Source organism: Branchiostoma belcheri, unplaced genomic scaffold (genome assembly GCF_001625305.1).
Source record: "Branchiostoma belcheri isolate BF01 breed outbred unplaced genomic scaffold, Haploidv18h27 scaffold94, whole genome shotgun sequence".
Classification (NCBI taxonomy): Eukaryota; Metazoa; Chordata; class Leptocardii; order Amphioxiformes; family Branchiostomatidae; genus Branchiostoma; species Branchiostoma belcheri.
In genome coordinates, this window is record NW_017804620.1 from 204,236 (window position 1) to 229,266 (window position 25,031).

Sequence of the window (25,031 nt, forward strand, 5' to 3'; positions counted from 1 at the left end):
AAATCTAATACGTTATTCTAGACACTTACAAAGCTTATTAGAGTTATCAATGTCTATATGCATCTCTACCACCAACTTGAAGAATATAAACAAGACTGTTATGATGATAGAAAGTCACTTCAACATTATCAACATGAAGTAAAAGTGCCCCATAGCAGCTGACAACAGTACTGCACCCAGGGAATTTTCAAGGTGATTTCGAGGGACAAACAGGCATTATTATTTAAATATCATTAATGTTAATATGCAAACTGCTTGCCTCAGACAATCAACACACCCAGATTACGAAGGACTTCTCCAAGCTTGGTTGTTGGACTCAGCTACCCAGAGCTCACATCTGAGAGGCACAGCTTTAGCATGGAGACTGAGGATACTGAAGATAGTCTGACTGGCTTGTAAGGTAAGTTTTCAATAAACGCTCAGGTAAGTCCTCGTATTTTCTATACAAATACATGCCCGTAGCTGGGGGTTGGGACGAACCCACCACAAGGCTCAAAGGTCCACTTTTTGTTCCACTTTTTGTCTACAGGTCCAGTTTTCTTGAAAAGATGGACTGATTCGTGTCACCGGCGTGGCTGGAATCGTAGAAAAACTGATCACTTTGTCATTGAATAAAAAGTTATCTCTTTTTTTTTTCTTTGAAATGCTCTCAAGAACGCAGGAAATGCCATTTCAGAGGGTCCATTTTTCAACATTTTCAGGGGGAGCATGCCCCCGTACCCCCCTAGGAACCTCGCGCCCACGGCGCCCGATGGTCTCTCAAGCAGTGGGAAGAACCCCCCACCCCCACCCCCTATAAAATCCTGGCTACGGGCATGATATATGGGAGAAGATAGGCTGGAATAGTATACAGAAAAGCTCACATAAGACATTCGATCTCATGCCAAAATTAGTTTTTCTTGTGTTTAGATATAGTGGAAGAGACTGTCACTGGGGGGTTTCAGAACCTCAAACATGAGGATGGCTCTGGGTACAAATGTAGCAAAACATGTTTTAAAGTGGCAAAACAATGACACGTCAGCAAAAGGCACCAGATCAGAGACCTGCTAAATATGAATATTCAACCTGCTAAATATGAATACTAGTCAACCTGCTAAATGTGAATATTCAACCTGCTAAATGTGAATATTCAACCTGCTAAATGTGACTATTCAACCTGCTAAATGTGAATATTCAACCTGCTAAATGTAAATATTCAACCTGCTAAATGTGAATATTCAACCTGCTAAATGTAAATATTCAACCTGCTAAATGTGAATATTCAACCTGCTAAATGTGAATATTCAACTTGCTAAATATGAATATTCAACCTGCTAAATATGAATACTAGTCAACCTGCTAAATGTGAATATTCAACCTGCTAAATGTGAATATTCAACCTGCTAAATGTAAATATTCAACCTGCTAAATGTGAATATTCAACCTGCTAAATGTGAATACTAGTCAACCTGCTAAATGTGAATATTCAACCTGCTAAATGTGAATATTCAACCTGCTAAATGTAAATATTCAACCTGCTAAATGTGAATATTCAACCTGCTAAATGTGAATATTCAACTTGCTAAATATGAATATTCAACCTGCTAAATGTGAATATTCAACCTGCTATTAAAATGTGAATATTCAAACAGCCCGAACCAGACAATTAACTGCTCGGGAACTGCTCGTTTATAAAGCGCTTATACGAAACATGAGGTGTATGAGGCCTTTTAAATCTTATTTATTTAGGCATTTGCATTAAAGTAAGCGTGGAGATTTCGCGCTCCTTCTCTCCACGGCAAAAAACTCCCTCGGCAGCAAAAGCGTCCCTCCGCGGCATGTTACTCCCGTCGCTCACAGAAAAAAATAACGCCGAAGCCCAACAAGTCTAGCCTGGTTACCAAACCTATTATAGCTCGGGAGCTATATAATAGGTTTGGTAACCAGGTTACAACAAGTCTGCGAAGGAGGCTAGGTAAAGGGTGTGACCTATGCTATCACTGATCGCCCCTTTTTGGCGACGTCTCAGGGAGGAGCCTAATGGCACAGTATTGTGTGCAGTTTGCAAGAATTCTAGGAATGGCACAGACATTTTTCCACAGGCATGGAATGTCCACAGGCATTTCTCTGACCCAAATCTATGCCCACATTCCTGGAACCCCCTGGGAAGACCTGTCTGCCCCGGATGGTCCTACTTTCTGTGACCCCGGGGCTCGTTCACTATATACTCAGATGAGGAGTGCACTGTATCTGTCTAGACTTAACCGGTACCAAGTCTTCCTCAAAATCATGAAATGACGGCAGTGCCATGCAAACAATAACCCTACCAGCAACCACCGTCGCCATGGCAATGTATGTTTTCATTGCCAATCTTGTTTAATATTGAATTCTTGTGACGTGTTCTGTACAGATTCCAGGACGACATGGGAAGGAAGCTGCGACACCTCCTGATTTTCCTTCTCCTCGTCCTGAAGGAGCCCAACACGCCAGAAGGTGGCTGTGCAGGCCGCTGTGCAGATCCATATTGCTTGTGTGATGGCCAAAGCCTCACCAAGATCCCTCAAGACATCCCACCATCCACCCAATTCATAACTTTAGAACGTAACCAGATATCTAGAATTGAGCCAGGTGCATTCCTACATCTACCCAACCTCAAAACTTTGTGCCTTGGCTTCAACAACATTACCAACGTTCCGGCTAAAGCATTCACAGGTTTAACAAAGCTAAAGAGGTTGGCCTTGAACGATAACCGTATAAGCAGCATCCAGGCTTGCACATTCTCAAACGAACACCAGCTCATCTTTTTGAACCTTTCCTCCAACCAAATATCAAGCATTCAAGTTGACATATTCTCAAATTTAACCCAGCTCTATACGTTGTATCTTGACTCCAACCAAATATCCAGCATTCAGGCTGGCACATTCTCAAATCTACCTTGCCTCGAATTTTTGTTCCTGAACTCAAACAAGCTAAGGAACATCCAGGCTGGTACGTTTTCAAATCTACCGCGGCTCCAAATTTTGCATCTGCAGTCAAACCAGCTATCTGCCCTTCCCCCAGACTTCAATGACATGATGGCATCTATTCCTAACTTACAGATTCGCCACAACCCCTGGCAGTGTGACTGTAAGATGGCTCCCTTTTGGCAAAAACTGAATGAAACTCCTGCAGTTCTAGACCAGATAACATGTGCCCAACCTGCCAACCTCGCAGGACTAAAACTAAAAGATATCAGTCCCGAAGATCTGATCTGTAAAGACCCTTTAGGCTCAACATTTACTAACAACTGTTACAATGGCACCACCACCTCTCACTATCACTGGTACTTCAAACGCGATGTTGACTCTACAGTTGACACTAAATGGAAAGGGCCAGCGACCTCAACTCTTGCCGTCACTGGTACTTCCCTTCAAAATGGTCCCAGTTTGCCCCCAGGTCCTGTGTACACTCCGACAGTTATTGGTGCAATGATTTCTTTTGCTGGTGGTGTCATTTTGACACTCTGGTGTAAAAGGAGGTTTGGGAATTCCGATTCAGGTTCGAACTCCAACCCTGCTTTGCACACCACAAACACTACAGCTGTTGTAGTAACTAGTGGTCTTGATCACCAGTATGAAGATGTAGACCAACATAATCAGACAGGGCAGGGTCAGTCTCAGACCATCGCTAAATCCAACACAAACACCACAGCTACTGTAGTGGCCAGTGGTCATGATCACAGGTATGAAGATATGAACCATCATGTTACGACAAGGCAGGGCCAGTCTCAGGCCATCACTAAATCCAACACAAACGCCACAGCTGTTGTAGCAACTAGTGGTCATGATCACAAGCATGAATATATGAATCTACATAATCAAACAGGGCAGGGTCAGTCTCAGACCATCACTGAATCCAACACAAACACCACAGCTACTGTAGTGGCCAGTGGTCATGATCAGACAGGGCAGGGTCAGTCTCAGGCCATCACTGAATCCAACACAAACAACACAGCTGTTGTAGCAACTAGTGGTCATGATCACACGCATGAATATATGAATCTACATAATCAGACAGGGCAGGGTCAGTCTCAGACCATCACTGAATCCAACACAAACACCACAGCTACTGCAGTGGCCAGTGGTGATGATCAGACAAGGCAGGGTCAGTCTCAGACCATCACTGAATCCAACACAAACACCACAGCTACTGTAGTGGCCAGTGGTCATGATCAGACAGGGCAGGGTCAGTCTCAGACCAACACCGAAACCTTGGATGCTAGAAATCTATCTTATGGCACAGGGCCGATAGTCTCTCAGCTTAATTCTCTGTACAAAACCACTACTGTAATGACCAGTGGTCATGATCAGACAGGGCAGGGTCAGTCTCAGACCATCACTGAATCCAACACAAACACCACAGCTACTGTAGTAGCCAGTGGTCATGATCAGTCTAAAGACACCATGCAATCCTTTAATATTAAAAACCTACCACTAGTATCAACTGATGCATTGCTAGCTGCCTTACTGCCAAACCCTATGTATGAAGGTGTTGTAAAAACACACGATGATCAGACAGGGCAGGGTCAGTCTCAGGCCATCACCGAATCCAACACAAACACCACAGCTACTGTAATGACCAGTGGTGGTGATCAGGCAGGGCAGGGTCAGTCTCAGACCATCACTGAATCCAACACAAACACCACAGCTACTGTAGTAGCCAGTGGTCATGATCAGTCTAAAGACACCATGCAACCCTTTGATATTAGAAACCTACCACTAGTATCAACTGATGCATTGCTAGCTGCCTTACTGCCCAACCCTATGTATGAAGGTATTGTAAAAACACATGAAAAGCGCCCATCAGTATAACTAGTTGTCATGATCAGACAGGACACTTTTTTCAGTCTTATGGCATATGTAGGACATGAGGAAATCTATAATGTATTTGCCTTCGACTGAAGGCTATGCCTTCGGAGAAGGTTATGAAATCGGGTTTGCACTGTTTGGCAGATTAGGCACGATAACTCTTGAAGGCAAGGTCCGAGGTTCACGATTTTTGGCAGGCAGGTTGATTTGGGGGTGGCCATTGTCAAGGCTAAAAATGGGCTTCGTGGGGGGTTCCTAAGTCACTGTAGTTGACCTTGGTTTTGGTGTTTTTCCTTGTCATCAAGATATCTCGAGAATCCTTAAATGTATGTTCATTATTTTTAGTGGGCAAGTTACCGTTGAGAATGCCGAGGTCAAGTTCGAAGATGGGCCCCGTGGGGGTTTCTATGTCACTGCAGTTGACCTTTGTTTTTTGTGTTTTTTCTTGTCATCAAGATAACTCGAGAATCTTTAAATGGATGTTCATGTTTTTTAGTTGGCAAGTTACCATTGACAATACCAAGGTCAAGTTCGGATATGGGCTTCGTGGGGGGTCCCCACGTCATTGAATTAGAAAGTACTGCAGCGAAACTTCTGGTTTTTAAATCTCGTGATATGGACGTGCTATGGTCATGATTTTTAGATGGTAGGTAGTTCTCGTGCTCAGAAAGAAGTGCCGTAAGTTTGGGCCCCGTAGCAGCTTGTTTGGGAAATGCAGTGGCATTTGTTTGAAAATGTTTGAAGTAGGATAGCTCAAGAACCGGTTGACGGATTGTTGTTATTTTTGGTATCTCGGTAGCTTAAGTGATGCTTGACCTAATTTGCTGAATATTTTGCAAATTACGATCTAATTTACATAATTAATGACAGAAGTCTATATATTTGCTGGGTTCTGTGATAAAACAATTAAAATGGTGGCATATGTAATCAAGAGGAAGAGATTTTCATTATGTAAATTATGACTTAATTTGATTAATTAATAGAGAAATCTATATGTCATCCATAGTGCAGTAGACCTTTTTGGTTCCCACCTTCTACGGATTACATTGATTTATGCCCACAAGGATAGCTGGAAAAAAATTTCCTCTTTGTTAGGACAACAGAATCCTTGTGGAATTGGCGAAAGTGGCGCTTAATCTGCCTTTTTGGATATAACTGTTCAAAAGGACTCCCCCAGAAGTTGGTCTCATGTGGATGATGCCCTATTGCAAACTCATCAGTGTCATGCCTGTAATCCTTGAACAAACAAAGGCCCTCTTTGTTGCCCAGGTCACCAGCTACTGTAAATAAACCCTCAGTCAGCTCCACATGCAAGTGGTGTTGTTCCTCTCTGGCCCTTGTGTAAACACAGATGTGGAAGTGGGTCACATCCTTGAGCTCTACATTATCTGGGGCTGGGGCAGGCAAGCAGTTTTGATAGCCCATGATGTAAACAGGCTGGGGTCACAAATATTTGGTGTCAATAACAGTCAATCGACAAGAACGGCCTACAAAATGCTACGTGAATTTGATTTCTGTTATGAACACTCCATTTGTTTTGCACCCGACATGACCTTTCGCTGGTAACTCTCCTGCCCTTGTGTAAACACAGATGTGGAAGTGGGTCAAATCGTTGAGCTCTACATCAACTGGGGTATGCAGTCAAGCAGTTTTGATAGCTCATGATGTAAACAGGCTGGGGACACAAATTTTTGGTGTCAATAAGGCCTAATTTGCATAAATAATGAGAAAAATGCTATAAATAGTACAATGAAATAGTGGTTACTGACAGGATTTTCATACTGGCTGCATTTGGAAGTTAAGTGAAGGTGATCAGTATTAAACATAATTTATTCAAATCTGAACCTTATTTGCATGATTTATGAGGAAATGCTAGAATAGCCCTCTTTGTTTAAGATTATAAGACTGTCATTGGATGGAAAATATGATCAAAGGATATAATTGCAAGTGAGGATATTATTTCGATAATCAATGTGAAACATTCATAATTTGTCAGTCGTAAAGGTTAACATCATTTGTCGAAGGCATGAGATCGTGGAACTCTAGTGTACTATGAACCTATGCTTGCTATTTGTGATTTTTGTAATATTATATTGAGGAGTAAACTGTACGTTTCAAATACATGATGTATTTTAGTAATAATATATGTGACCAATGATTTACCCATGTGAAACCTGAAAGAATTACATTTGCTCAAAAAACTTCTTTTTATATGTAGAATCGTGTTATAGGTTTGTATTTCACATGCTGTGAGTGTTGCTAGTGATTTGCGGTTTTAGCGATTTATATATTAATTGTAATTCAGATAATAGACACTACAAAACTGTACCATTTTTAAGCTCAATGAATCGGTGACAATAATATTTTCAGGAACATGTTGAAACGACAGTGTCCAGTAGAAACGTTTAAGTGACATGGTTGTACCACTTATTTCTCCCACAATTTTGTATTACTGACATATTGTGAAAGACATATTTTTTATTTTGGTGTTAACGATTTTGCGGTTAGAAATTTTAGTGTTTAACATATTTGTTGTAACAGTGCAATTCAGTACCTCTGACAGTTGTTTTGCATAACTAACATTTTGAACCTCAAAAAGCAGTCATAATGTTAAGATACGATAATGTTAGAAAGCATTTTTTAAAGAAGGAACATCATTCTATCACTAACTGTTCCTTACTGGGAAAAAAAAAACTGTTCCTTCAATTTTATCTGATGGCATATAGTGCAAGACATATTTGTTGAACCGAATAAAATTGTAATATGTAAAGGCATATGTAAAGGCATGTTTGGTTACTCTAAGGTTTAATAATTTGTTAAATAATGCACCCAATTCCACATTCCCGCAGTTAGAACATTCATTCTAGCCCAAATTAGTGTAAAATACAAGCCTCATTGCCTCAGAATGCAAAGCATAAGTAGCTTGTTGCATTGTAGACCTAGTCCGCTAGGTGGCGGCACTAACTCACATCTTGAGTAGAAGTGTATGATGCACACGTTCAAGTTGTAATTTCCGGCTAGTTTCTGTCAGACTCGGTGGGTTGTTGGAAAAGGATGAATGAATGAATGAATGAATGAATGAATGAATGAATGAATGAATGAATGAATGAATGAATGAATGAATGAAGCCTAGGTAGCCTGGGTGCCAGACTGTTGCCAGGGCCTATATACAGGCTAGCTCCTCGGCTCCAGGGCTAGCCTGCGGCTCCAGGGCTAGCCTGCGGCTCCAGGGATAGCCTGCGGCTCCAGGTCTAGCCTGGGTGCCAGTCTATTGCCAGACCCAGGACCAACATACAGGCCAGCTCCTCGGCTCCAGGGCTAGTTAGACCTAGTTGGTCAGGGTCTTAGGGGTTAGTGAGGGGCTGGCATATGTACTGACCCTGAGGATTGTCTGGCATCCAGGCTAAGCAACCCGAGCCCTGAGAAGCCTGGTAGAGGCTACGTAATCCGCCCTGGAGGTGGTAAGAGGTCACGTGGTCCCGGGGCGCAACACTTGAAGCTCGCAGCCAGCGCCGAGGAGCTGATTCTTCGTGTCAAAACATTCCACTGACAACCCCCCTCCCCCTAACCTGGTCACCGTTCTCTACGCAGGGTTTGGAGTACAGTATTTCAGTCGGTCCAAGTTTTTGTGTTGGGCACTCGATCTAGCCTGGGTTCCCGACTGTTGCCAGCCAGGGACAGTATACAGGCTACCCTGGACGCCAACTAGTATCGGGCCGTTAGCCGTTTTCCTTCGGCAGCCAAGAGCCCTTCGCCCGCCTATCTAAATTACCGCTACGGGGGAGTTGTGCCCGAGGGGTTTGTCCGGCCCTATTACTAGCAAAGGCGAGTTACTAGTATACCACGGACCTATCTCCAGCTGGTTTCCCCTGAGCGAAGAAACTGAGGCCTGAGGGTAGGCGGCCCCAAACGCTCTCGGCGCCGAAGGGATAACACTGAGCTCACGGCGGTCTGGTTACCAGGCTAGGTGGAGACTACAGTGAGCGAAGGAACTTAAAAAAACCCGAAGCGCGGTAATTGAGGCCTGGTTGGCGGCCCCAAACGCTCTCGGCGCCGAAGGGATAGCGCTGAGCTCACGGCGATCTGCTTACCAGGCTACCTGGTTACCAAAGGCGAGTTACAGGTACTAGTATACCACGGACCTATCTCCAGCTGGTTTCCCCTGAGCGAAGAAACTGAGGCCTGGTTGGCGGCCCGAAACGCTCTCGGCGCCGAAGGGATAGCGCTGAGCTCACGGCGGTCTGGTTACCCACCATGCAGCGTTTTTTCCTTCCTCGGTGTGTTGTTTTTATCCTCTTCGCGATCCTACACATAGCCAGCGGCTGCATCGAGCTTTTGAACGGTTGGGACCCGGTGCCGGTCGCCGTGCGGGCCCGACGAGCCGACGTGGTGTTGTCGGGAACCGTCGTGCGAACGTCCGACGACCCGCCACGACGACGACCCGGTCTGACCTACTCGGCCCAGCTTCGCGTCCGCTCGGTGCTGAAGGGAAAAGATCGTCTGCAGGAAATTCCCGCCATTTCCGACGAACCGAAGGTGTGTAATATATGAGTTTTTGTGGTAATTTGGTATCTTAACGTCTATATAGCGTTACCCTGGGTGCCAAGCTAGTTACGAGCCGTTAGCCGTTTTCCTTCGGCAGCCAAGAGCCCTTCGCCCGCCTATCTAAATTAGGCGGAGTTGAGCCCAGGAGAATTTGTCCGGTCTAGAACTAAGGACCAAACAGTTCGATTACCTCTCCTGAGCCGTGTTTATTAATCCGTATGTTAACTCTACTACAAGTACATGAATAATAGTTTACAGGGAGTATATAGCCTGGGTGCCAAACCTATATATATATATAGTACACTGCACACTAAGTATCTCAGTGAGCATGAGATACTTTGTGTCCAGTGTGCTATGGGTTTGGCACACAGGCTAGGGAGTATAGCACTAAGTAGTTATACAGATAGTTACCAATGGTCTAGCAAGTTACCTGCTAGATTGTTGTATTTATATGTTTTAACAAATTAACGAAATGGTTTGGATATGTGTATATGTGTAGGCCTAACGTAAGGCATTTTAAGTTGTATTGATTATGTATTAATAGTATTAATTAAATGTAAATATTCTCTCTTTTGTAATGCCATACTATAATTCAGCTAAAAAGCTACCACTGTATGGTTGTTTTGAGTCGCTACCATAAACCATTGATTGATCGATTTGATTTGATGTACACAGATGAATAACCGTTACAGGTTAGCATGAAAGTTCATCTGTGTTGGTAAAATTTGGGTAAGTCCCAATTCTGTAATCTAAGTGTTGGAAGTTAAAGCTTAGTCTTTATTTCATAACCGTTACAGGTGTATAACGTGTCGAACTTCGGCCGCAGAGCGGAGTGCTACTCAGAAGTAGTGCAGGGAGACTCCTACATCTTCTTCCTGGGGATTTTCCGCGAGGGAGAACTGGCGGCGAGATACGACGACATCTTCGGGGCCACCGCAGACCCCACCCGGGGAAACGAAGAAGAGATCCTCCTTGCTTTAGGTGAGTCACTGTTGTATCTAAGACTGTGCTTTATCCAGAACCGTTACGGAATTCATACAAAATTTACGATGTACATACGATTCATTAGAATTCTTGGTATAAAATGAAATACCTTTATTGTACATTCATGCCACGGGTTAGGTACAGGTCAAGACTTAACAGACACATAACAATCGTATGTAGAAAAGTGTAGACAAAAGATGCACTACTTGACTTAGACATACATACATAAGGAACATACAAGGATACTATACTAGGCTAATACAAAGTGTTCTAGTCACTGAGCTAATATAGAGAGGTCAACTTCTTCTCGCTTTTTTGTACAATGGGAAATGTGGGAACAGATCGTAGTCCACGCGTATCCAGCGATCTCCAAGCAGATCCCTTTCGGTGGCAACGACCGTTTACGAGACGGAAGTTAGCGTCGGCTGCCCAGTAGGGGTGCCCCTATCTAATGTTTGTCTTCCCGCCCAACAGTAAAGTTTACTGAGCGGTTTGTCGCGTGTGCGCCAACAGTGCAATAATGGAGGTGATTATCGAAGAATAATGACCCGCTGTGAACGGGATTTAATTAGTGACAGCCACTTTTGTTGGTACTTAAGTCTTCGTGTACACTAGGCTTAGTCTTTACTAGCCTCCATAGCACGCCAAAAACTGGGGGTTTGGGGGGTCATCATGGTCTTTGGGAGCTTTTATGTGCTATTTGCTGATTGCATATAGACAACATAGCCGGTCTGGTTGAATTACCCCCGTTTTTTGGAACTGGGCTAATCAGAAAACAGCCGAAGACCACCAAACTCCCAGTTCTATAAGCCTGCTACGGAGGCTAAGGCTTAGTCTCTACCAGGCACCGCGGATCGCTGGAATATAGCAGAGATTGGCCAAAATAAAGGGTAGTTAGCCGGGCAGTTTGGGTGTGGCAAAATGTACTCTCTAGCGGACCAACTCCCCTGGCATGTTATCTCTCTATTTGACCAATTTCTACTCTTTCTAGCCGCCTCCCGAAGCCTGGTAGAGGCTAACGACAAAATACAATACAACAGCAAAGTAGAACATGCCATATTAATCATAGGGCAAGTAGAAATCAAGAAATAAACCGAGGACAGCTGAGAAAGTTTAGCCAGCACGGAATGTGTAGAAGAAACCCAGCTGGATGTTGAGAAGCCTATTATTATGAAATCAAAGAAAAGTCCACATTCCTTGTGGAACTAGTTAAACCATGTATTACACGATCCACCTGTCCTTACACTAACAGCTGTCTTAATAAGCGAGAAAAATTTGAAGTTGAACCTGTGCATACTAGTACACGTTATCCATTATAGCTATAGTAAGATACTACACTGTATGTAGAATGGCTTTATCATCATTCATGGCCCATACTTAGCTTATAAGAGCATTCATTCATTCATTCATTCGTCGATTCGTTCATTCCAAACGTACAGTTTCCTGTTCAAGTCTCTTATGAAAACCACAGGAGTCCCGCTAGCCTCTACCAGGCTTCAGGAGGCGGCTGGAAAGAGTAGAAATCGGCCAAATAGAGAGATAACATGCCAGGGGTGTTTATGTCCTTTTTGCCGCCCTCCGAAGCCTGGTAGAGGCTAGAGTCCCGCCACTTGAGAAGTCGCGACCACCCTGAGGATTTGTTTTGTAATCATGTAGACAAACACACAGAAGCGACGGCTTATCGCGTGTGTCAACACGGGGGATGTCCCGCGTTTTTTCTAGTCTCTACCAGACTAACTACGCTGAACAGTCTGGCACCCAGGCTAGCCTTGAGCCGAGGAGCTAGCCTGTATACTGTCCCTGGCAATAGTCGGGGAAGCAGGCTAGCCCTGGATGTGTTTTGTAATGATGTAGACAAACACACAGAAGCGATGGCTTATCGCGTGTGTCAACACGGGGAGGATGTCGCAAGTCTTTCCTCGGGTCTTCCGTGTTAGATGGACCTGATTAGACGGAATCCGCAACACTAGGAAGCACTAGCCTCCATAGCATGCCAAAAACGTGGTTTTGGGGGTCTTCAGGGTCTTTGGGAGCTTTTATGTGCTATTTTCTGATTGCATATAGACAACATAGCCAGCCTGGTTGAACTACCCCCTTTTAGAACTGGGCTGATCAGAAAACAGCCGAAGACCACCAAACCCCCAGTTCTATAAGCCTGCTACGGAGGCTAACCTCTACTTGGAGAGTAGTTTAGCGATTGGTGACGTGATTTCTCGGATGTCAGTTGAGTTCTGTAGACTCCATTGTCCTTCTTATCGTCTACGAGAAACAAGTCAAAAATAACTAAAAACCCCTATTTGGATACATTTTAATGCTTTTGAACTCGCGTTATTAGTTGGGGAGTAGTTTAGCGACTAGTGTCGTGATTTCTCGGATGTCAGTTGAGTTCTGTAGACTCCATTGTCCTTCTTATCGTCTGCGAGAGAGGAAGAAACCGTCGCGATTGTGCGCGAAGTGGCGGAGACGAAGCCAAGGCGCCGAAAATCTCCTCCTGGGCTCGGCAGGGCGTGTTTACTGTCCGCCGCACCCTCTCCACTGGCGGGCCGTGTGTCAACAAGCTGGAGGGCTTTGGGCTTGTCTACAAGTACAAGCAGACGTTGGGAGGCGAGTCTACAAGCAGATGTTTGAAAGGACTAAATAATTACGTTTTCCGAACTGGTTAGGCGAGCGGACAGGAGGTCGAGAAGTCGCGGGTTCAACTCCTGGCATTCCTGTGTCCTTGGGAAAGACACTTTACACGAATTTCCTCACTCCACCCAGGTGTAAAATGAGCACCTGACTGAAGGAAAGGGATGGGTCTATCTAGCAATACCGTGTCCTAGACACAGTACATTAACAACCCACTGCCCCTACTCAAAAAGACTACGGCAAAGTACGGGACTACGTATACCTTTACCCTTTATACTTTTTCTTCCAGAACTACTCCTGTTTTGTATCAAATTGCAACTGCCTCCCTAACTTCTGTGAATACTACATAGATTTATTTGGTGAAATAATTGTTGTGTATTTCATATGTTTACGCTATTTCTATACACAGGTTGGAGCCTATGGTCGGACTGGCAGCCTTGCTCTCAGTCCTGCGGTGGAGGGATACAAACGAGGTCCAGAACCTGTGACAAGTCCGTCGTCGAAGGCTGTGAAGGGGTCGACAGAGAAAGTAGAGCATGCAACAAATTCGGTTGCGCCGGTGAGTGCCACGAAGTCGAGTATAATTCCATGTCTTTGTGTACATCTTAATATATATTAGTAGTTCTTGTAAGAACATCATGTGTGTGTGTGCGTTTGTCAAGTTGTAAGAAACAGGGGCGAGCAGTAGAAAAAGATAAAAGCTCCGACGCTCTAACCACTCGGCCGAAAAGGTCTAAACCCATCGGCCGGGTCAGTTGGTAGCGCCTATAAGATCCTATAAACCCCCACTGTTACACTACTCCCCCTTTTCTTTTCAAGATTCGTCCTAGAATCTTCCGAATTCGACATCCCTGGAGAGGCACTCTTTGTCAGAACTCACAGGGCCGGCGTGGGAACCACTGTAAGAAACAGGAGAAGCGAGTAGAAACAGATAAAAAACCCACTTGTCCCGGGCCAGGGTTCAAACCCATGACCTCCCGAGCACCAGCTTCAGACTCCGACGCTCTAACCACTCGGCCGAAAAGGTGGCTATCAAGCCCTTTTCTAGACCGTGGTTTCGAGGTTTTGAATCCCGGTGTTCCTTTCTCTGCTGACCTTGTCCACTTAAACAGGTGATTGATGATGGGAATTAGCCTTTCTGCCTCTTGAGACGTGGACACAAGACATGACGAACGGCCCGTCTTACCTCTGAAGGCTGAGAAAACCGTTCTTCCTGCCAAGGACCGGCCAGAGCAGTTAGGATGTGTGCTGAGACACAGAACACTGAAAATAATTAGAGAAATAAATTATACATATGCACATATACTATCACACACAGTCTATAACATACACGCATACGCATTTGTACATTCACACATCGACAAACACACACACACGTACAAACTAACACTAGACAAGCACAAACACACACACTCACACACACACACACACACACACACACACGTACAAACCACAGTGCGTACAAACTAACACTAGACAAACACAAACACACACACTCACACACACACACACACACACACACGTACAAACTAACACTAGACAAACACAAACACACACACGCACACACACACACAAACACACACACACACACACACACACGCACACACACACGCACACACACACACGCACGCACACACACACAGGCACATTTTAAGCTAACACAAAACACACACGCACACAAAAACTAATTGATATCATAACGTCAATGAGAATGAAAGGAAAACTCAGTGAAGGAGGTAAAGAAAAAACCCTCTTATCCTTATCGTCTAGATCTTGTTTCCTCATTTTTCATGTCAGAACCGTTTGAGTAGTTCCATGCACAGGTTTCTCCCATCCCAGTAGCGTGCGGCTTGGGCTAGTTATATCGCGGGTTCGCAGCCCGGTATTCTGTAGTCTACACCAGACTCCTTTGCAGGCCTAAATCGGACTAAAAAGAATGATGTAACAGTGGGGGGTTATAGGCGCTACCAACTGACCCGGCCGAGGGGTCTGGACCTTTTAGCCGAGTGGTTAGAGCGTCGGCATGTGGACTGGTGCCCGGGTTAGGCCGATTTCTACTATTTATTCAGCCTGCAAAAGAGTCTGGTGGAGACTAGGTATTCCGAGGGTACTGTAAGATGTCAGTTCCATGCGCGGGTCTCTCCCAGTAGCGTGCGGCTTGGGCAGACTAGTTACCGCCGGTATTCTGAGGGCACAGGTGTCAGCCAGGCTTGTGTAGCAGCCCACACGCACTGCGCATATCATATTATAACATACGCTGTAATAGTGAGTCTAGTTTGTGAGACATGTAATAATAAGTAAACAAGAATTAAGAACTGGAATTTGCTTACACTTCTTAGTGATTCTGGGTTGCTGGCCACAAAATCTATGCAGTGCAATTTTACTAGTAAAATTGCACTGTATACTAATACGATTACACTGTATTCCGTAAAATTGCACTGTATACTAGTAAACTTGCACTGTATTCCGTACAATTGCACTGTATACTCTGGCACCCCTGTCTGAGATTTCAGACTTTTTTGAAGTATGCAGCCCTCTCAGGTAGTTCCCTGTGCAGCTGGTGACTTGATTGATGTCCTGACAAGTCGGTATTCATTTCTGTCACCACGGGTCACTCAGGGTCACTGCACCAGGAGTGGGGGAGGGGGAATTAGAACGGTGTGACTCGACTCAAGGCACCGTTCCCTAGCCTGGGTGCCGTCCTATTTTCACACCGGAGCTCGCTCCCTGTAAAACATTTTAGGAGCGAGTATGGGAACCCCTATGTACAAATAGAATGGCTGTCGAGAATACAAAGACAGACAGACAGACAGACAGACAGACAGACACACACACACACACACACACACACACACACACACACACACACACACACACACACACACACACACACACACGCACACGCACACACACACACACAAACACCTGTTTTGGTCCAAAATGAGATGAAATCTAAGCATTAGTTAAACAGTAGTCAGATTTAACACTTCCCAATGATGTGAACCACTAAACTGGATTAGAACAGCCTAAGTGGATCCTCAGATCACAGACAGATCTGAAGAGGAAACCTCCGTCCTCCCGGTTTGAAACTCTTCAGCTAAACAGAACCTGCTGGTTCGGTAAGCCGGAACTTGCACGACTTTTCTGTTCGTCATTAAATCGGATTAGTGAACTGTGTTTTAGAGTACAGAACTAGCTTATCTAGAACATCAAAAGTTAAAACCTAAACATTATGAATTTCAGCAAATTGGTACTAAAGTGATGCTAAAACGGGTAAAAATCTGTAAAAAGATCGACGTTTCTGGATTAGTGATTTAAAGTGTGTTTTAAAGTACAGGGCAAGGCTTATCTAGAACATTCAACACGAACATAGTAAATTTCTTTCATCTTTCAGCAAAATGGTAGCAGATATATAGAGTCATACTAGACAAGTGTAAAAAAATCTGTGAAAAGCATAACTTTTCTGTTCGTCATGAAGTGAGATTACTTTGTGTTTTAAAAGTACAGTCATCAGCGTTATCTAGAAAAGTTTAAACCTAAACGTTATAAATTTCAGGAAAATGGTACTAGAGTGATGCTAAAAAGGCTAAAAAGTATAAAGCATTATGAGGTGCGTAGAGAGAGTCCAGACACATGCCTGACTGAAGAATGGTGTGCCGGTTAATGATACGGCTTTTGGATATTCAGGTCAACTTTGGGACCACGGGCCGTTCAGTCGTCCCTTCAAACCCCTTCAGTGCGCCACAGGTAAGGGTTTCGGCCCCTTGAATTCTTAAGTCGTCTCTCTGCACCTTGAGTGCATAAAAAAAAGCACAAGATCGGATTCGAACCCGGGTCCAAAAGTATAGCTCAAAACCCCAAACCTATACCCTAACCTCTACGCCACGAAACATCACGGTGTGGATGGGCCGTGTCTCCGATATTGGCATCGACCGTTTCAAAAGGCGAAGACCGCTTACGAGACGGAAATTAGCTGCGGCTACAGTGGCCTGTATCTGTATCTGTATAGCCGGTATAACCGCCTTTCGGCATAACACACGGCAGCTTCTCAGGCACGCGGCGCGGCGGCAGCTGGCTACATTACACCGATCGACCTGTTACACCTAACCCTTGAACATCTAACTCTAGGCATTGTTTAAAGCTATCTAATGACAATGCCTCTACTGTACTTGGTGACAGTGAGTTCCACTCTGCGTTAGTTCTAGGAAAGACCGACTTTTTGAACACCTCAATCCTTGGTTGATAACTCTCAGGTACTTGAAGGCACTGCTATTTCTTGATTGTATGGTCTTTGCTGTAGGTCTGCTCCAGGCTACTTAGTATTTACTGTCTGTCCACCCGTCCTTCGGTTGTTCCCCGGTGCAGTTCCACCAGCCCCGGCCTGGACTGTGTTTGTTGTGACGCTAAACAAGCGGCGCGCGGTGCTTATCGGTAATGACGGGTAATGGCCTGTAATGGCCGCTTTTAAATCGTCACCCCGTTCCATGATGGATGGTGGCCGCCATCTTGTTTTCTTCAGGGTCATGGAACGGTTACTAAAGTAGTAGAGGTCATTACGAAGTAGATCGAAAACTAGATGATAAAATAGAAATTATGCCGCATCCCAAACAAGGTAGATTTGCCCCAACATGGTGGCCACCATCTTGTTTTTTTCGGGGTTATGGAACGGTTAGTAAAGGTCATCAGGATGGAGTTTGAACAAAAAGAACGAAAAAAAAAACAATTATCGAAGAGTGGAACTCGCTGTCACCAAGTACAGTAGGGGCATTGTCATTAGATAGCTTTAAATAATGTCTAGAGGTAGATGTCCAAGGGCTAGGTGTAACAAGTCGATCGGTGTAGGTCGAAAACTGGAACAAAAAGGACAAAAGAGAGGTTATGGCGTATCCCGAACAAGGTAGATTTTCCCCGGGTTCTGGATACACGTGGACTACAGTACACCCCCCCACCCCACCCCAACACAGCCTCTGTCCCGCCAGGTGTCACTAGAACCCCCATGCCCAGCCTCTGCCCTGCCAGGTGCCAGGAGACCTTGTTAACGTCAGGCCGACAGGTTTTCAACGCGGCCTCCGATAAGATCAGCCGGGAACATGTCTGCCTGTTGTCCCACTTCAACCGGCAAACTTCCGATCCTGCAGCCGCGGCGCCACGCCGCCAACCAGAACACAACAACTTCGGGGTGCAAGCAGACGTGGGGTTGCAAAATATTCACATTCACCAGCGCTAGCCAAGAAAAGAACAAGAAACGGCCATGCGTTAAAAACATCAGAGTTATCAGCCAAGAATTGAGATGTTAAAAAACTTGTAGTTTACAAAAACTATCGTAGAGTCTTGCCAGCAAGCACAGTTGGGGCATCATCACTTGCCTGGGTTCCATCCTGGTTAGTTTACGTCCGCTCCCACAGTCGCTATATGGTTGGTGGTAGCGACTGTGGGAGCCCAGGCTAATCATCAATAGAAAGCTTTAAAAAAAACTCCTGCAATTAAATGTTATTCTTTTTTACAGGTGTAAAAGATCTTTTACGTTTCGTCGATGCTTCAAACGTGCCGCCCAGCAAAGAGCGACCTTTGGCCTTCCTCTTCCACCACATCCGGGAACTTCCCTTCCCAACCGCCATCTTGTTTCCCAAAGCCTTCCCGTCAGACTTTGCGGTCATCGCTACCGCGAAACCTCGCGAGGGTTCCCGAGGTTTCCTGACCACAGTGGCCAGTTCTTCGGGCGAAACTCAAATAGGTAAGAATATATGTATGATATTCTATCTTTATAAACGTCTGAACAGAAAACGGACATGTGCTCTGTGTATGTTTCTTGTCCATCGTGCTCATTTCTCTTTTCCCCCTCTTTTATTTGCCTACTCTCCTAGCCTCCTCTTATGTCTTTCTTACGTCTCTTTGACTGTTTCTCTTTCTTTTTCTCTATTTATTTCGATGCCCTTTAATTAGCCCAAAATGCTAATAATCTTCTAGGGTTCATACAAAGATAAAACCACATACTAGTATACAACAGTATTTGGCACAAAACAAAACTTATATCATGTTCAAATATTATGTAGAATTTCAACTGAGTTGCCGAAAAGGCGAAATAGCGAAGCTAATATGTTGAAAATTATCGAACATGATGAGAAGATTTCAATTATTATTCAGTTTTGGTGCAAAAATCTTACATGATATCACTTTAATCATGTTTGATGTTTGACTTAAGAAATTTTACATTTTTATCTATGACTTGCAGCAATAGAAGTAGGGAACATGCCAACTTTTCGGTACGCCGAATTGGGCGGCGAACCAACTTCGAGGTCACCCCGCTTTTCTGTCGACCTTGCCGATGGCAAGTGGCACCAGTTCTCCTTCCGGGTTCAAGGGTCGGAGGTCACGTTCTACATGGACTGCAGGATCGAAATGACGGCGGTAATACAGAGGTCAAAAACTCCACATATCGACAATACCGGGATTCTTACTATTGGACCAAATTTCCAGGTAGGTCCAACTTTGTATAATTTTTTTCTCTATGCTACTGCTTGAAACCAAAAAGACATTTATTACTGTAGAGAAGTAACGTTACATACTTTCCCCCCTTTTACGAAACAGCTTGGCATTTGAAGTTGAATAATGAAGTAACGCAGCATCAATGGCGAGAGTTGATTTTAAGCAAAACAATTTTTCATGAAAGATCATCTGTGCTTAACTTGGTAGTAATCAAGGTAAAATGTTGAGCTTTATTCCAGTCTCGTGTGAATAAAGTCACGTGTCTGTAACCGTAACTCTCGCGAGATTACGCTCGGAAGTTATTGGTCATTCATGTTAAGGCGGTAGTGGTCGTTGAAAATTTGATCACTGTGTACCTTTCTGTTGTGTTGTGATGGAATAAAACGATTTTGTTTCCTTTCCGACAGGGGGAACTTGAACAGCTGGTGTTCTCTGACGACCCTAACGACGCAGCTCTGCAGTGTCAGAATGGCGCCAAGCCGAGTGTGAGTATGCAAGGACGAACATACAAAACATTCCACGAAGAACAAGTTTGCAAAGAAATCCAACAAGCTTTAACAACTTATCTTGAAAGTTCATCTGTGTTGGTAAAAATCATCATCAAGCAAGTTTAAACTGTAATTTCCAACACAAGAAATTGGACACAACTCCAGTCTTTGTCAAGGAATGAGCAATCCACCGCTTCCGTGACGTCCCGCAGATAACACACATGACTTCGTGAGCAGTGGATCATAGGTTGAGTATGGCGCCCCCCGTCTCTGTTGAGGTAGGAGCGTCGGGTTATGAAGCTGGTGCCCTGGCGGGTTTGGCGTGGGTTCGATCCCCGGCCCGGGACCAGGATTGTCTTTCTGTTTCTACTCTCCTTAACTCTTACACTTCTTCTTTCCTTACACCACAGGAAGAAGACACGAAATGTCTTGAAGAAGTCACCACTTTTGCCAACGACATCCAGCCTCTGATGCCCGAGAGTGAAGCTAACCCGCGATTCGCCACCAGCGCGATTCCTGACGTCACCAGCAGGAAAATGGCGTCAGAAATCCAGAAGCCTGTCGGTACGTTCAGATGTCTATATAAGACCTTTGCAATCACGTGACTCTGATTCTGCCATTGCAATCGCTAGAGTCTTAAGATTACACCATAGACTTTTAAGAACACAGAAAATATTATTTATTTAATAAATATATGAAACCATGGACACCAGTGACATTTTTCTTATAACCCTTTTTTCCCCAGGGTCCTGTGCGAGGGCGTGTAAGAACGGAGGTCTGTGTACGTCAGAAAACACCTGCCGCTGTCCGGACGGATACACAGGACAGGCGTGTGAACAAGGTGAAAATACGTCTACAACTAGAGAAGTAACATTTGCAAAGCAATTGTATAATGGACATGGTCTTCTCTGTTAAGTCTTACTCAAACACATTCACATACATGTACTACTAGTACATGGTGACAAGAGCAGAGCAGACCACGAAATTGCAACATTATGTAACCCAACGCCAGTCACCATAGTGACAGACGTCAACAAATCATGTCATTGGTCAGGTGACAGGTCATAGGTCACTAGTGTTTGGAGAAGAAGAGGAAGAAGAGGAAGAAACTGAGCAAAAACAATATGTTTAATTCCCGGAGGGATATAATATCCATGTTTAAATATTCCTCAGCAATGTTTGACTGTCAATTACTATGTTTTGTATTGTACTCTTCTGTGAATAAATTTTGAAGAAGAAAAAAACCTACCGATGTGGTTCCACAGCCCTGTGCCGGCTGCCCTGTGAGAACGGCGGAACCTGCACGGCGCCAGACAGGTGTGTCTGTACCCGGGGGTACGTCGGACCGCGATGCCGGAAAGGTAGACAGATCTCTCTAACAATTTTATCATCATCATTATCATCGTCTCCACTCTCTTCTGTCCTGTGCCTGTCTACATGTAGCCTACGTACCAGGCTTCTGGAGGCGGTTTGAAAGAGTAGAAATCGACCAAATAGAGAGATAAGCATGCCAGGGGAGTTGTCTGCTGGTACCTGGGTGCGGCAAAATGTTCTCTCCCAGCAGATCAACTCCCTTGGCATGTTATCTCTCTATTTGGCCGATTCCTACTCTTTCCAACCGCCTCCTGAAGCCTGGTAGAGGCTAGTCTACATGCTCCTTCCCACGTGAAACCCAGCTCTTCAAGGTCTCTAATAACTGTTTTCCCTATGTCATTTCTTTACGATCTCTCATGCAGATAATTGATATTTTTGTGAGGAAAATAGAACGATAAATCAGGAAATATACGTCAAAACATCCGTTTTCGGTGACCTAAAATCCGGGGACATTTTGTGGAAAATATGAAAGACATCTGTATTGTTCGTAACCTACATATAGCTATATTATCTCTTTCTGATTCGTTGTAAGTTTAAAATATCACTTCGAGGTGTAAAGTCTGTACTTAAACTCTGTTACTTCTCTGACCTTGGCAGCGATCTGTCGTCAAGGTTGTCAAAATGGCGGCCGCTGTGTCAGGCCTGGGGTGTGTTCCTGCCGCAAGGGATTTACGGGAAAATCCTGTGAAATTGGTGAGTGGATACTTATATCTATTAAAGTAAAATATTTAGCGTTTTAAGGATATTCATACCGTTTCTGCATTTGTAACAACAGTTTATGGTATTAATATGTTTTGGTAAATGATATTCAGCCTTCATTTGAAATTTAATGAAATTCTTTTTGTCAATATTCAATAATGCACGTTTTATGTAAAAAAAATGGTGGAATCATAGCCTCAACCAGGCTTGGGGAGGCGGCTGGAAAGAGTAGAAATCGGTCAAATAGAGAGATAAGCATGCCAAGGGAGTTTGTCCGTTGAGTGGGGTGCGGCGAAATGTTCTCTCAACGGACAAACTCCCTTGGCATGCTTATCTCTCCATGGTAGAGGCTAGTGGAATCAGTCTTTTCCACCTCACTGTTTTCATCCATGTTCTCATCCTACCTGCCTCAGATATCACCAAACAACACAAGAGAAACGGTAACCAAGCAGTTGTTTTCAACAGTCGCCTTTGCTTCAGAAAGAGAAAATCTCCTGCTTGTCTTAAAAGTAAGACATTCTGACATTTTAATTAAATGCTTTTTTTGTTGATATGATGACATAAAGAACTAGAAAGGTAATATTTGCAAACATGGTTACCTTCGCATATGGTCTGCTCTGTTAATTCTTTAATACTCAAACACATTCACATATATGGTGACAAAGAGTCTAAATCCCTCCTGCTATAAAATTGCAACTAGATGTAACCCAACACCAGTACCATGGTGACAGACCGTCTGGTTCAGGTCATTGACCTTATTGGTTTGGTCCACAGGTCTTTGCGGGGTCAAAGGTTGTCAGAATGGCGGGAAATGCAGCACATCCGGGAAATGCTTGTGTCGAAACGGTTTCCATGGCAGCCATTGTCAACACAGGTAACCTGCTGTTCTGTAGTCACAGTACATTTAAGAACGCCCCCTAGCATGTAAACTCAGTACTACAGAAAAGCTCTGAATAAATTATATATAAAATATATACATTATGAATAAATGTTAAGATTAAAGTGTGTGTGTGTGTGTGTGTGTGTGTGTGTGTGTGTGCGTGTGTATGCGTGTATGCATGTGTGTGTGTGTGTGTGTGCATGTGCTTGTGCGTGTATGCCTGTGTGTATATGTGTGTGTGTGTGTGTGTGTGTGTGTGTGTGTATGTGTATGTGTGTTTGTGTGTGTGTGTTTGTGTGTGTTTGTGTGTGCCTGTGTGTGTACATGTGTATGTGCATGTACTTGTGTGTGTATGCCTTTGTGTGTATATATGTGTGTGTGTGTGTGTGTGTCTGTCTATCTGTGTATGTTTCTACAGTGCAGTTTATGCAAGAGTTGAAGTCTGCCACCTCTGATTGCCTTAAGTTCTGTCTGTATTTCCAACCCTCCCCAGACGATGTAAAACGTACCAGCGTTCCTCGGAGCCATACAGAAGAGGCTACAAGAAGAAGTTCACAGCCGTCGCTAAAGTAAAGTGCGGCCCGTTCGGCCTGGGCACCTGCGTTAAAGAAAGGTATACATAAAACACATACATGTACTATCATGAAAGTTCATCTGTGTTGGTAGTTACATATTTAGAGTTCAAACTTTTGGTCCAATACATCGTCTACCAGATACCTTTGACCCAGTGTTGACGTCACACTTCAAAGAAGCCACGTGACAAGCTTCACTGGGCCAGTCTACTTTTTCGTGTTGAACCAAACGTTTGAACTCTAAACATATAACACATAATACTAATAGATTGCAATAGATCATAATCTCCAAGCAGATCCTATGGTGCCAAGCAGTATCCATTGGTCAGGGGAGTGTCCATTAGCCACTCCTCTGGCCAATGGATACTGCTTGGTCACCGTATGATCTGCTTGGAGATTAGAAAAACACTAGAAATTTTTTAGAGAGCAATTTACCTTTATTTTTTTTTCTTGTTTCTGGAGGTTTTGTTACGTTTCTCATGTCACCAGAAAGAGATTACAGCATAGTACCTTTTTTATTGTGATGGTTTTATAAGTCTGTAATAGTAGATTACTTATTTGTCTGTAGTTACCTTATACTAGTAGTTAAGATGTTACAATTTTTACATGCCATACAGTTGAAATCAGATTATTTGATCAAATTACCTTTTTTAGTTTCTATATGACTTTAATTGTTCGTTGTCTTCTTGATTTCAGATCCTACTACAAGATGATCTACAAAACATTTTACAGAACTGTATACGCGTGCGGTTTCTAAAAAACCATGGACAATTTTTCTAGTGCAATATCAAGTCTCTATATTGTCTGTGGCAGAGATAAAATGACGTCAGCTGCCATGGCAATGAACTATGACCTGTGGCGGGCATGGTGCTTGGATCTGTGAAAAGCGCCGCACGCGGATTTACTTGGAAGTGCAGGAGTCACAGCAACTCGGAGGTGCAGTCCAGTCTGATGACGTCATCCGCAGACGGCTTTTACAAAAGAAAGCTAGGAAATTTGGCGGGAAAAAATCAGTAGACATACCTGAGCTGCAGTACCAAGTATGAAGCCCAGGGGCGCTTCTGTATGGAATGCAATACTAGTATTTTCCTATCGCCCAATACCTTTGGCTGAACGACATTAACTTTTACAATTTGAGAGCGTTTTCATGACTTTCGAATATATTTTTATATCATGTTCTTCTACAAATCGCCGACTTAAAATATGTCGGAAACACCTTTTTGTGTAAAATTCGTGGTTAGTTTTCACATTTTTTCTCTGTGATGTCATTGAAAAACGACCAGATGTGCTTGAAGTATTCCATAGACGCGGCTATCAAACAACCAAAGTATTAACCCCCAAGCCTGTCTGATGGTATAGTCCATGACACATATCATATTTCACCCGCCACTCACCGGCAATAGCACGCCTGGGTAGATCCCAATGGGCAGGGCGACACCAATACGTCTGCGGGGGGTGGGACCGAAGATCCTTTTCTTGTTCAAGTTTACTAAAAACCCGCCTCAAGCCTGCTGACTTCAACAGACGGTAGCCTCCGTAGCAGGCTTAT

General features: G+C 44.0%; 2 protein-coding genes across 2 annotated transcripts; both read left to right on the forward strand.

The window, feature by feature from the left end:
• Window positions 1-1,690: 1,690 nt before the first annotated feature.
• LOC109461536 lies at window positions 1,691-4,628 on the forward strand (the record flags this gene model as incomplete). The annotated part of the gene is made up of 6 exons (XM_019757917.1): window positions 1,691-1,695; window positions 2,390-2,472; window positions 3,040-3,105; window positions 3,415-3,849; window positions 4,198-4,304; window positions 4,533-4,628. Coding segments are annotated over exons 1-6 (792 nt in total), but the record flags the coding sequence as incomplete, so codon positions are not given.
• Window positions 4,629-9,080: 4,452 nt separating this feature from the next.
• LOC109461537 lies at window positions 9,081-24,372 on the forward strand. The gene is made up of 12 exons (XM_019757918.1): window positions 9,081-9,362; window positions 10,169-10,352; window positions 18,490-18,717; window positions 19,216-19,460; window positions 19,877-19,954; window positions 20,368-20,521; window positions 20,703-20,798; window positions 21,223-21,318; window positions 22,444-22,539; window positions 22,805-22,904; window positions 23,404-23,523; window positions 24,179-24,372. The coding sequence occupies exons 1-12, from the start codon at window positions 9,081-9,083 to the stop codon at window positions 24,237-24,239; spliced, it is 1,740 nt and encodes a 579-aa protein (XP_019613477.1). The 3' UTR covers window positions 24,240-24,372.
• The last annotated feature ends 659 nt before the right edge of the window (window positions 24,373-25,031 follow it).